The sequence below is a fragment of the Taudactylus pleione genome, unplaced genomic scaffold, assembly GCF_031769625.1.
Source record: "Taudactylus pleione unplaced genomic scaffold, aTauple2 ptg000070l, whole genome shotgun sequence".
Taxonomy (NCBI): Eukaryota; Metazoa; Chordata; class Amphibia; order Anura; family Myobatrachidae; genus Taudactylus; species Taudactylus pleione.
This window is the reverse complement of record NW_028284472.1, coordinates 15,650,303-15,664,176: the sequence shown is the minus strand read 5'-3', so window position 1 is coordinate 15,664,176 and position 13,874 is coordinate 15,650,303. Positions and strand designations below refer to the sequence as shown.

At 48.3% G+C, this 13,874-nt stretch overlaps 1 protein-coding gene across 2 annotated transcripts in view; it reads right to left on the bottom strand.

The window, feature by feature from the left end:
• Positions 1–13,874, bottom strand: part of CD2AP (CD2 associated protein) — a 137,742-nt gene that overhangs the window by 68,728 nt on the left and 55,140 nt on the right. For both annotated transcript variants that reach the window (XM_088467274.1, XM_088467275.1), the window contains 2 exons: positions 12,764–12,908; positions 8,265–8,365 (listed from right to left, as the gene is read on the bottom strand). In XM_088467274.1, the coding sequence (XP_088323400.1) occupies positions 8,265–8,365; positions 12,764–12,908 (246 nt within the window). The remainder of the gene's footprint in view (positions 1–8,264; positions 8,366–12,763; positions 12,909–13,874) is intronic.

The following is a 13,874-nucleotide window of genomic DNA, read 5'->3' as shown; positions in this document are numbered from 1 at the left end:
TCCTGACATGCATGGAACAGACCAAATGATAGCACATGTATTACTACTCCTATCTCTATCACTTTACAGTCTACAGGACTGCTTTTTTTTTTTTTGTAGAATGTTATAAAAACTGGTGCAAAGGGGAAAAAGATAGTGTTATCCATAGAAATCAGCCAACTGCTTTCATTTTTTTAGACTACACCAAAGAGTGACCACCTATTTAGCTCTGTACAAGTGTTGGTACAAGTCTTCAAAACAGAAAACGATAGTGTAACGACTGAAGAGTAAAAGGTCATGAAACAAAGTGAGACCCATATCGATTAGGCTGTTGCTAGAAGGTGACCAGTTACTTGGACACAACGCAACTTTAGGGGCGAAATCAATATGTGTTCCAGGTCATAGTGACGGGCCTCATTCTCAGGAACATTAGTTCAGCCCATGGACAGCACTGAAGGTGTAACGTTCAGCATAACTGCCTCACCGCACTGAGGTCGTGGGTTCGATTCCCACCATGGCCCTAACTGTGTGGAGTTTGAATATTCTCCCTGTGCCTGCGTGGGATTCCCCTGGGTGCTCCGGTTTCCTCCCACACTCCAAACATATACTGGTAGGTTAATTGGCTCCCAACAAAAATTAACCCTAGTGCGTATGTGTGTGAGCATGTGGTAAGGAATATAGATTTGTGAATGGCCAAATATTCTCTGTAAAGCGCTGCGGAATATGTGTGCGCTATATACATAACGGGTAATAAATAAAATGTCTGTCCCCACTGTGTGTAGGTTTCTCTCCATGTTACATGCTCTTACTTGTAAAGTCTAGATATGGAACAGCTTCACAACATGCACTTCCTATATAAAGAAAACAAACTGTGGCTGTGAAATGACAAGTATTAGTGCCAATTATAAAGTCTAGAAAGCGACTTGTCCTCATACCAGGTAGGCAGGAAATACATGGTCTGAGTTAGCTCTACAAATATTTGCTTCACATTCAGGTTTCTCTGTCAGCATCAAAGTGACATGACAGAACAACAAACAGGTACATGTAATAGTAATGCTCTGATTATGTTACATACAATAGAACACATCACCAGGTTTCAGCTGGGAAAGTACAGTGCTACAGGTAGATGTGTGCAGACATAACGTAATGTGTTAATTAAAGTAGAAACAGCAGCAGAACACTCTTAACTGCTTCTTACTTCTTGCTGCTGGCTAATTGTCTAACCCCAACTCAGTCCATATTTACATGTGACCCAAGCACCTCCATTATCCATATTCCTCTCCTACATCCAACACTTCCTCCTCTATCCATATTCCCCTGCTACATACAACACTTCGTCCTCTATCCATATTCCCCTGCTACATACAACACTTCCTCCTCTATCCATATTCCCCTGCTACATACAACACTTCCTCCTCTATCCATATTCCCCTGCTACATACAACACTTCCTCCTCTATCCATATTCCCCTGCTACATACACTTCCTCCTCTATCCATATTCCCCTGCTACATACAACACTTCCTCCTCTATCCATATTCCCCTGCTACATACACTTCCTCCTCTATCCATATTTCTCTCCTACATCCAACACTTCCTCCTCTATCCATATTCCTTTGCTACATCCAACACTTCCTCCTCTATCCATATTCCCCTGCTACATACACTTCCTCCTCTATCCATATTCCTCTCCTACATCCAACACTTCCTCCTCTATCCATGTTCCTCAGCTACATCCAACACTTCCTCCTCTATCCATATTCCCCTGCTACATACACTTCCTCCTCTATCCATATTCCTCTCCTACATCCAACACTTCCTCCTCTATCCATATTCCTCTGCTACATCCAACACTTCCTCCTCTATCCATATTCCTCTCCTACATCCAACACTTCCTCCTCTATCCATGTTCCCCTGCTACATACAACACTCCCTCCTCTATCCATATTCCTCTCCTACATCCAACATTTCCTTCTCTTAAAGATCCGGACCACTCATCTGATCTTGGCACTCCATAAATTCCCCAGACTAGACAACATTGCCCATTTGCTAGGTGCAATCTACCTTAACCCAATCGTAACATTAAATAAGCACATAACAGGAGATATGGTAAGAACTTACCTTTGTTATCTCTGTTTCTACAAAGTCCATAGGGTCCACAGGGTGACCTTGGGGTATAGCTGGATCCTGGATCCTCGGGCACCACGGAGTTAAAGCTTTCAGCTGCTCCCAGGATGCACTTGGGTCCAACCTCCCCTATACCCCGCCCCCGAGCCACAGGCACCTCAGTTGGTAAGCAGCCCAGGCCGGAGGAGGAGACGAAACAGAGAGAAGGAAGACTGGAACACACAAGAACCATACTCACAGAAATGGGAGACGGAAAACCGGTGACCAGTCACAGAGCCCATATGAAGCCAGGTGCGTCAGGGCGGGTGCCCTGTGGACCCTATGGACTTCATAGAAACAGAGATAACAAAGGTAAGTTCTTACCATATCTCCTGTTTTCTACTTCAGGGTCCATAGGGGTCCACAGGGTGACCTTGGGGATGTCCCAAAGCAGTCCAACTAAGGGCGGGGACGCTCCTGTGCTGATAGGAGAACCCGGCGCCCAAAGGATGCATCCTGAGAGGCAAAGGTGTCAAACGCATAGAACCTCAAAAAGGTCTGAATGGAAGACCAGGTGGCCGCCTTACAGAGCTGAACAGCAGAGGCGCCACGGCTAGCAGCCCAAGAAGGGCCCACGGACCGAGTGGAATGAGCCTTAACAGAGGCTGGAACAGGTAAACCCTCCTGCATATAAGCCTCAATAATAACAGAACGAAGCCAACGGGCTAGAGTCTGTTTGTTGGCAGGCCAACCCCTCTTGTGAAAACCAAAGAGGATAAACAAAGAATCCGACTTCCTCACAGAACTAGTCCGGTCCACATAAACCTGGAGTGCCCTTACAACGTCTAAGGAAGTCTCCCCAGCCGAAAGATCAGGTGACTGAAAGGCTGGTACAACAATTTCCTGATTAATGTGGAACCTGGAAACCACCTTAGGCAGGAAATCAGGACGAGTGCGAAGCACCGCTCTGTCCTGATGAAAAATCAGAAAAGGGGGACGACAAGAAAGCTCCCCCAAATCTGAAACCCTCCTGGCAGAAGCAATTGCCAAGAGGAAAACAGTTTTAAAAGTTAGCCACTTGAGCTCCACTGACTCCAAGGGCTCAAAAGGAGGACCCTGTAAGGCCCTAAGAACCACCGCCAAATCCCACGGGGCCACAGGTGGCACAAAGGGAGGCTGGATTCTCAAAACACCCTGGAAAAAGGTGTGTACGTCCGGCATAGCAGCGATCCTGCGCTGGAACCACACCGAAAGACCAGACACGTGTACCTTCAGTGAAGAAAGACGTAATCCTAAGTCCAAACCGGACTGAAGGAAAGCCAGAATACGCGAAACTCGGAACACCTGGGGATCATAGTTTCTGGCCTCGCACCACTGAAAGTAAGTGTGCCACACTCTGTGATAGATCCTCGCGGAAGCAGGCTTGCGCGCCCTCAGCATGGTGGTAATAACGGAGCTAGAAAAGCCCCGAGACCTCAGGACGGCTGTCTCAAGAGCCACGCCGTCAAAGATAGTCGACCCAGATCCGGGTGAAGACAGGGCCCCTGAGACAACAGGTCCCGCCGTTGAGGTAGGAGGTACGGAGCGTCGATGGACAGGCTCCGCAGATCGGAGTACCACGGCCTTCTGGGCCACGCTGGGGCCACCAGGATCAGTGTGCCTCCGTCCTGTTTGAACTTGCGCAGGACCCGAGGCAGCAGAGATATCGGAGGGAACAAGTAAGCCAGTTGAAACAGCCATTTCACGGACAGCGCGTCTATCAGACTTGCGCCTGCGTCCCTTGTCCTTGACCCGTACACAGGCAGCTTGTGATTGTAACGGGACGCCATCAGGTCCAGCTCTGGCAGCCCCCACTTGTCCACGAGTAGTTGGAATACCTCTGGATGAAGCGACCATTCCCCGGGATGCACATCGTAACGGCTGAGGAAGTCTGCCTCCCAATTGAGGACTCCTGGGATGAAAACTGCCGAGAGAGCTGGAAGATAGCGCTCCGCCCAAGCCAGGACGCGGGACACCTCCGACATCGCAGCTCGACTGCGAGTCCCTCCCTGGTGATTGATGTACGCCACCGTGGTGGCGTTGTCCGACTGCACCTGAACGGCCCTTCCGTGAAGAGCGGTGCCGGACGACTGCAGGGCTCTGTATACTGCCCGCAGTTCCAGGATGTTGATGGGAAGAATCGCTTCCTCCGCCGACCAACGACCCTGAAGTGACAAGGAGCCTGTCACCGCCCCCCAACCCCGGAGACTGGCATCTGTCGTGAGCAGAACCCATTCCGGGATCCAAAAGGGGCGCCCCTCCAGGAGATGCGCTGTCTGCAGCCACCAGGCTAGGGACAGACGCACCTCCAAGGACAACACCAGCATCTGAGAGCGGATCCTGTGTGGCAATCCGTTCCATTCTGAAAGAATCAGCCCCTGCAGGGGCCTGGAATGGAACTGGGCAAACTCCACCATGTCGAATGCCGACACCATGGACCCCAAAACTCTCATCGCTGAGTGCACCGACACTCTGCCACTGCTCAGACAACTGTGAATCCGCAGCTGTAAGGAGGAGACCTTCTCCGGAGTCAGAAAAATCCGTTGCTGACGAGAGTCCAGCAGGGCCCCCAAATGAACCATCCGTTGTGATGGGATGAGGGAGGATTTCTTCCAGTTGATCAACCAGCCGTGCGCCTGTAGACAAGCGACCGTCAGGTGGAGATGCTGGATCAGTACCTCCGGGGAGCTTGCCAGCAAGAGGAGGTCGTCTAGATACGGTAGCAACCGTATCCCCTGGCTCCGAAGGTGAGCCGCCATGACCGCCATCACCTTGGTAAATACCCTTGGTGCCGTGGAGAGACCAAAGGGTAGAGCCCTGAATTGGTAGTGGTTGTGGAGAATAGCAAACCGCAGAAACCGTTGGTGCGATGTTGCTATAGGCACATGGAGGTAGGCGTCCTGGATATCCAGGGAGACCATATAATCCCCCGGTTCCATCGCCAGTATGATGGAACGCAAAGTTTCCATCCTGAATTTGGGAACCCTGAGAAACCTGTTCAGGGACTTCAAATTGAGGATGGGGCGATGAGAGCCATTGGGTTTCTGCACCAGAAACAGCGTAGAGTAATACCCCATCCCACGTTGAGACTGTGGTACGGGTATAATGACCCCCGCCGTCAGCAAGGCCTCTATGGCTTCCTGAACCTGCAAGGCCTTGGTTTTGTCCTGAGAAGGACTTGTGCAAAAAAACTGGCAAGGCGGCCTGTGCCGAAAAGACAGGGCGTACCCCTGGGAGACCACTTCTCGCACCCAGGCATCCGTGGTTGTATTGTGCCAGCACTGGGCGAATTGAAGAAGTCGGCCTCCCACTCTGGGGTCCCCCAGAGGGAGGCCCGTCCCATCACGCAGAAGGCTTATCTTCTGGCTTGGAAGAAGGGCGCCTAGCACTCCAGGCTTGCTTCTTTGGCTTTGAGGCGGTCTTGGGTGCGGACTGCCTCGGGAAGGACTGACCCTTTGCCTTGCCCTGAACCCGAAAGGAACGAAACGCCGAGCTCCGGACCTTAGCAGGTGTAGTAGCTGAAGGGAGGAAGGCTGACTTGGATTTTGCCAGGGTATCTACTATTTTGTCCAGGTCCGGACCAAATAGTAATTCCCCATTAAAAGGTAAGGCCTCCAAGCCTTTCTTTGAATCCGCGTCTGCTCTCCAAGACCGCAACCACAAGGATCTACGAGCAGACACTGCTGCCGCCGAAACCCTAGAGGTCAACAGGCTAGCATCCAAAGATGCTTCTCCAATGTAGGAGGCGGCATCTCTCATCTGTCCTAACAACGCCCTCTGGACGTCCGGAGATTCATCCGTAAACGTGTCCTCCAAGGCGTTGGCCCACCCCTCAATGGCCTTGGCCACCCAGGAGATGGCCATGGACGGCCGGGCTACAGCCCCTGAGAGAGAATAAATAGACTTTAGACAAGTCTCCACCTTCCTGTCCGTAGGATCCTTCAGCGAGGATATAGACGGCAATGGCAAAGTAGCACTCCTGATGAGGCGTGTTACATGGGAATCGACTGCAGGCGGAGTTTCCCATTTCTTACAATGCGCTTCCGGGAATGGATAATTGGACGCCAAGCGTTTCTGTGGCAGGAAACGCTTACTGGGCGTCTGCCAGGCCACCGCCATGTGATCAGTCAACTGATCAGACAAGGGGAACGCTGTAGAAGTAACCTTAGCTTTTTTAAAACTAGGATACCTTGACTTGGGAGCGGGTGCCTCATCCTCAATCAGAAGAATAGCCCGCACCGCCTTAACCAGAGCCCGCACATTGATGGAAGACTTAGTGTCTACCTCCTGGACTGAGGCATCTGAGGCTGAGTCATCCTGCACCTCACCATCATCCGAGAACCCCTCAGAATCCGAAAGATGCGCAGCCTGTGCCATGACTGAGCGTTTAGACGCCCTGGAGGGCACGTCACTGCGCAACATCGACTGAAAAGCCGAAGATGCTGCCGCCAAATCTTGGACAGTGTGGGAAAGCGCATCCACCCAGGGTGGAGGAGCTGTCACAGGAGCCTGAAACGGCACCACAGCCGGCTGTGCCACAGGGGTGGACTGAATATACATTGGCAACCCCGCATAGTGACCAACAGGCTGAGACCCCGGGGGAGTCTGCAATAATTGTGGGACACCCGGGGAATGGGGGATGGCAGGCTGGGGCAACGCCCTAGTAGGGGCGGCAGTCGGGACCGACAGACAGTCCGCGATGGACACCAGCACCTGGGAAAACATCGCCCATGGTGGCTCCTGCGAAATGGGAGGTTTAGACATACCAGGGACCGCCTGGCACCGTCCGCACAGGCCGTCCTGTGACAAATCCTCCCTATCCACTCCTGCAGAACAGCGCCTGCAGGAGAACAATGCTGGAGCCCCGGAGTGCTCAATCTCCTCCTCAGACATGACTTAGGAAGAAAACGTGCGCACTCACCAGTGTGCTGAACAACAGCCCACAATATGGCACCGTGTAGCACACAACTGTATGTGACGGACCTCACAAATACGTGATCTATATAGGTGAGGTCAGTAGAAACACCCTTCCCCCGCACACCTGTAGGGCTTGTAGGAGAAGGAAAGGGATAGGTACAGGCTGACAGTAAGTAGAAAAAAGACACAGACAGGCAGCACTAGCAAAAGTCACATACCATGCAGGAAGATATACTCACTGCACCTTTCCACTACAATCAACCTGCCCAGATTCAGTGTCTGGGAGGGCTATAGCGCTGTGTACACTGTCCTTCTGCAGGGGAGAGGTACACAGGGGGACCGGTCCGCGTGCTCCCTGAGAGTATCCACGCTGCCACAGAGAAAATGGCCGCTGGAGACCTCAGAGGAGGAGTGGCCGAGTATCTGCAACTCAGCGACGCCAGACTACGAGCTGAAAGGCGCGCTGAGCTGAGGGGAAGAGCCGCTAGACAGGGAAGGCTTCCTCCCCTGGCTAGCATATTAACCCCCGGGTTGCCGGCATCCCGCTTGCCGCGATATTAACCCTGGTGGTCTAGTGGTCTGGCGGGGTATGCCTCCGCTGGAGGGGGGGCCTGCCGCCACCGCTAGCGCCCCCGGTCTGTCCCCTAGACCGGGGGCATGGGACTGCATTTGAAAGGAACCCGCGCACCGCTGCTAATCAGCGGTGCGCGGCTTACCTGATCTCCCCGGCGTCTTCCGGCAGCAGTCCCGGGGGAAACCAGAGTCCGGCTAGTACAGACTCTGGCTTCCCCCGCCGCGATCCCCAGTTCAGTGCTGGCGTCGCGGCGCCAGCAGGGAGAAGGAGCGGCAGCGTGGGCGTCTGTACAGACAGCCCAGCGCTGCTGCTCTAGAGAAAAAACTTATAGTAAAAAATAAATAAATTTAACTAAGTTAAATAAAAAATTAAAAGCTTTAGGGGGCTGCTCCTGCAGCCCACCCCGCAGGGTGACCCGACTCCGGCCGGGCACCATCTAAAACTGAGGTGCCTGTGGCTCGGGGGCGGGGTATAGAGGAGGTTGGACCCAAGTGCATCCTGGGAGCAGCTGAAAGCTTTAACTCCGTGGTGCCCGAGGATCCAGGATCCAGCTATACCCCAAGGTCACCCTGTGGACCCCTATGGACCCTGAAGTAGAAAAAGCTTATTTTAATGACTAATATAGCAAACACTCCTGACCCACAGCATACCTCATTAGTGATATCAAGTATATCTCCAATTTTAAGTTCCAACTCATCTTCATTCTGTGGAATGTAGTCGAAGACAGCTTTACATTGTCTCTTTTTGGATTCTGAAATTAAGACAAATCAAGAAGGATGAGAAAGCAGCATTGCCCAAATAGACATAATATAAAAAAAAAAAAAAGTTATGTATTACAAGGATACAAACAAAGCAACATAAAATAGGCAAATATGATTGTTACCAGACCATTTCCATTTTATATGTTTATTTCCGAAGAGGCCCAGGGGCTGCCCACGGGAAGCAAATGAATAGCAATTACGATTGCAGCGAGGATTCAATCGCAACTGACAGGAAGCAAACGTTTTGAGAGAGGTAACTGGGAGGGGCAGCTAAAACGAAGGCATGTTCCGGCCGTTTTCGGGGTGCATTTCTGACAGCCTCTGCGATCCTGTACGCAGATAACTTGGCTCCGGACTCTCAGGTACGGTCGGCAATGCTGCGCGACCATAGACTCACGCGACGCAAACATCAAAGAACCGATGCTTCCCTGACCTGCATCAGATGATGCGTATGTGAACGCAGTTGCGGGCAGCTACGAAGGCTCCAGTGGACGTCTCTAAACAAGTTTCTTACAAATCTAAACCAGTCCCTATATGCTAAAGTACCTAATGCATTTTCCACTTAAATCACAATCTGCAGTGTTCAAGGTTTTGGCATTTAAAACAACAATTTCAATTCTATTTGTAAAAATTAAGAACAGGAAGTTACTGTGCTGACTTCACAAACAGAAGAACTACTGCTTTCTGCCCAGGTTCTCAGGACGTAATCTAGGAAATCCAACCATTTTTTTTTTTTTTTTTTTAAGTGGACAAATCTTTTTTGACTGAAAAATGTTCCACTTTAGACCACTGGATTATTACTATCCAGCGATTGGGCCAACTACTATCAACTGCATTGGAGCAATTCTCTTAGACGATTTTTAACCATGTGGTTGGCTGTAACATGTTGGGAAAATGTTAAACACCAACTGACCTTGATTAGATTACAAGTATAGGCAAAAGATAGCCCCACTGCATTCGGATGGGGAAACGGCATTAAAACACTGCACTCTACTGCGTGAGCCATAGTAACTATGCCCATGATGCACTGTTTGCTGTATGTGTGGTCTGTCCTGTGCTAGTAGCATCAGTGTGTACTAACCGTGCATCGGTGGCTTAATGCCACTTGACAGTCCTACCTACAGGTCAGTGTCCTACCTAGTTTGTCGGTTACTTGTGCTGCGTTATTCCAATGATACCGTAATATACATTTACCGTATCATTTGATATTCCAAGTTCCACTGTTACTGTATACCCTGTATGGGGCTGCGGAAACTATGTGATACCTTAAAAATATAAGATGAATAATAAGAATAATCTCTATGCTTAGACTTAAGCCACATACTGCATGAGCTGGACACAGCTGGGCGCTGGAGGAGGGGTACTGCATTCAGTACCTGCACTGGCTGCCTAACCAGGTTATTGTGGATGAGTCCGAGAACAGGGAGGTGGTGTAAAGTCTTGAATCAGATGCTTTTCAAATTTATTTCACACTGGTTGACGGGATTCTCATGCAAACAGCTTTAGGGCTGGATTCAATTAGGTGCGAAATCGTCCGTAGTGTATTATTGGCCGTCATAAAAGTGTTTGGAGCACTTAAATTGTGTCTGCAATTTGCGTTAATGTAAAAAATGATAGCAATTTTTATTCCAGGACATTACTGTTCCACGTAAATTGGGGGTACGCTAAAATGGGTGCAAGTATATTGTTGTGTTGTAAAAGCGCACTTTTAAATACCGTTGAAAAAAAAAAAAATGCCTGCTGCAACCACGTGTAGAGGACTTGGCGCAACCATATAGCCCCCCGAAATACCAGACCCAACACGTTAGACCCATTTCATCAAGTTTTTTTTTAGTTTTTTTACACAAAATTTGACCTGTCATTTTTCGCCAAATTACTGTACGAAAAACTTTTGGGGTAATTTATCATTAGAGTGGGTTTCCAAAGGGTTCTGAAAGAAATCCCCACAATTTTAGGCAAAAATAGGGATTTTGCTTTTTTTTTTCCCAGCTGGTCAGAGATGGTGAAAACTTTTTGTTTTACACGATCCGATTATCTGCCAATTTCGCAACTAATTGAATCTGGCCCTTAGTGTTCATTTTTTTTCTTTCAGAGGACAAGACAATAGTAATGGTTTAATAGCGGTAACATTTACAAAACGTACATTAAAAAAAAAAAAAAAAGTCCATGGTTCTCAACATAAAATGCAGGAATATGCAGTAACAGAGCAGCCAATCAGAGATTAGATCAGATCAATAATTAGGGCAAAAAATTAACGGACACTAGTCATGATCTACTTGGTTGCAGCAAAACAGGCTATAAAGTAATACAAACATTGTATAATCACAGAAGAACTAAACAAATTCTAGCTACATAGGGCTAATTTACTGTCCACAAGCATTGCACTTTGCATATCATTTGCCACCAGGATGGAGTCACTTTGATAATTATTATAAGCTTAGGGCACCATCTGTCACCAGCACGGTTAATGCTTCCTGTGACTATTGGAGCAATTCAACCTCCTCATCTATCTTACACTGTAACTATTGTTCAGTTTCCAAACTTTTATTGTTATCCCGATCTTTCCAGTTCTACTAAGTTTTAACTAGTATAAGTGACCTGGTGGTTGCCACGTGGCAGAACCATTTAGTCCAGCGATTCCCAAATTTTCCTGAATCACGGCACCCTAAAGTATCAGCAATCTTTCCACGGTGCCCCTAGGCTAGGTTTCTTAATTTAATGATTGATATTGAATTTCTCTTTAAGTTAAATTTGCTCAACGGTCATCCTTATGGTGCGTACACACTGGGCGATAAACTGGACGACTGAACGATAACGATATCATTATCGTTCAGTCGTCCACTTTATCGTCCATTTTTAACCCCAAAAAGATGAACGATGACAGCGACGCGCGTTCCCGAGGTTCGTTCGTCATCATCGTTCATCGGGCTGACGTGCAGGCCAACCTGACGATCTCGTCAGGTTGCTGCATGTCAGGGAATGGGGGAGAGAGCCCGGCGCTGAATGATATAGTTAATGATATCGTTCAGCGGCTGTGCTCAATGTCATGAACGACATTGAGCACAGCCTGCCGGGGACACACTACACGATACCGTTCAGGGAGCATATCGTGTAGTGTGTACCCACCATTAGAGTCAGTTATGTGGTGATGGACAGGTGGGGTTTTGACTTGGGCACTACACCTGTCAAACCGTAACGCAGGTGTCCTAAGGCGAGCTCAGGGAGGACAGAAACCTCCCGTGGAGCAGAAGGGCTTATGTTGGTCCACCTATTTTATAATCGGCAGCCACCGGGACTGATTTTGCCTATCACATTGACCATAAATAATTTGATTTGGTCCTGGACCACCAACCCGTGGCATCCCCTGCAAGTGCCCCACGGCACCCAGTGTGAGAACTATTTATTTAGTAGTTAAGGGTTGGATTTAGATGCGTACATGACAGTGGGATTGGAGCATCATGACGGGAATGATATGTTCGATGTGAGCAAGGGACTAATAATATGGACAAAGGAAATATAAACGTGGTCTGTAGGTTTGTGGACAGAAAGCAGCGTGGTAAGCAGTGTATACAGAGAGGGAGAAGACAATGTGTTTTGGGATCGGTGGTGTAGAGAGAATAAGGAAGTTCTCAATGTGGGGGTGTTAACTGAAGACAGCAGGAGGACATAATGCACGCCTGGCCAACCTGTGGCTTCACAGCTGCTGTAAAACTACAAGTCCCAGCATACCCTGTCACCGATCAGCTGGCAAAGCATGCTGGGGCTTGTAGTTTCACAACAGCTGCAGAGCTACAGGTTGGCCAGGCCTGACATGATGTAATATGTGGGGCTTAGACGTGTGTAAAAGGTAAGCCACCCTCTGCCCCCATCCAGTTGCCAGCTTGCCACTAGCACTGACCCGATAGCCCGTTATAAAGGATGGGGCGAGTACCTGCAATGGGCCTCACAAAAGGGCAAAGGGTGGCCTGCGACCAATCCTTGATAAAGCCTAAAAATACTGTACGTTAATGGAGAAGGATATTGTTGAAATGAATGTGCTTCTGCCACATTAAACAATGCAGGTTGCCTGTACATAAATAATATAATGTGCTATTTGTGTATCCATCCCTGGGCTCTGCATACTGCGCGGACATCCTCAGTAACGAAGATCACGTTCTCACACTAAAACGAATATCTCTGATGATAGTCGGTCGTCTCAGTCACAGTAGTAAATAGATGGACGCGAACATACACAAACCAAACTGGAAGCCACTTTTAATCCAGCCCATTCCTATGACACTTTCACGTTTCTATAAATGTACAGCGTAACCTAAGGGTGCAATGTATTTCACACGGAAAACCATCAGGGCCTAGGCCAGCGCAGAAGGCGACTTGTAGAATGTACCTACTTTTCTTGAAGGACCTGTTCTGAGGTGGTGGTCCCATTCCAGGAATCCCGTACACGCTCATTCTCTGCACTAGACTAGCCACATTTCCAGCTTTGTCCCTTTTAGACACGTTTTCTTCCTTTGGGTCAGTATCCTTCGTGACTTCCTACAGGAAGAAAAAGCCAGCAACACTTTAACATAATGTATGACATTTGATGCATAACGTATCAATCGAGTGCATCAAGAACAAAAAAAACAATGCATATCGTGTCCTCTGAGGGAGCAGAGATTTCCATTTCTACTGTATATACCTATACCGTGCACATTCCATAAAGCAGAGCGCTCCTATCCTTGTACAGCACACAGGACTTGTATTTACATTCGTCACCCTATACCCAAGCACTGCCGGCTGATGCTCACACTGGAATGTAAATTATGTGGGCAGCAGGTGAGCACACGTTGGGACAGGTCGGCTGCATTAATACATGCACATCATGAGAAAGGTATTTGAAATTTGAGAGTTTAAAAATGATTGCACTGACTCAGTGTTCTATTAAAAGTTAGATCAGGGGTTTTAAACTCTTCAGTCCTCAAGTACCCTTATCAACAGGTCATGTCTTCAGGATTTCTGTACATGCACAAATGATTTAATCTATTTTGCTGGATCAATAACATTAACCCACCTGATTCCACAGACAGAAATCCTGGAAACATGACATGTTACTTAAATACTGTGAATGAGAAGAAGGACTGCTGTAAAAGTGAATAGACAATTGTTTTGTTTTTACCTCCACATACAGTAAATGTTTAGTATATTGTAACATTGTTCTGGTCAGTAAAATAAAATGTACAACAATGTTCGCATGTTGATCTATAATAAGGGGGTAATAGACATTTTCTGTGATGTGCGGCTGCACAAATCACCAAGAATTATGGTACCCCCGTACCGCACAAGATACTGCACACTTCTATGGGGTGTGAGGGAAGTTTGCAATGTCCGTGGTTACGAGGGGCCGTCATTCCAACACAAACTGAAGTGCCCACTTTTGGAATCCTATATTTGCAACCCACAATAAATACTTCTCACTGCTTTCATACAAGTTATAACCAAGAGAACAAACCACACGTATGT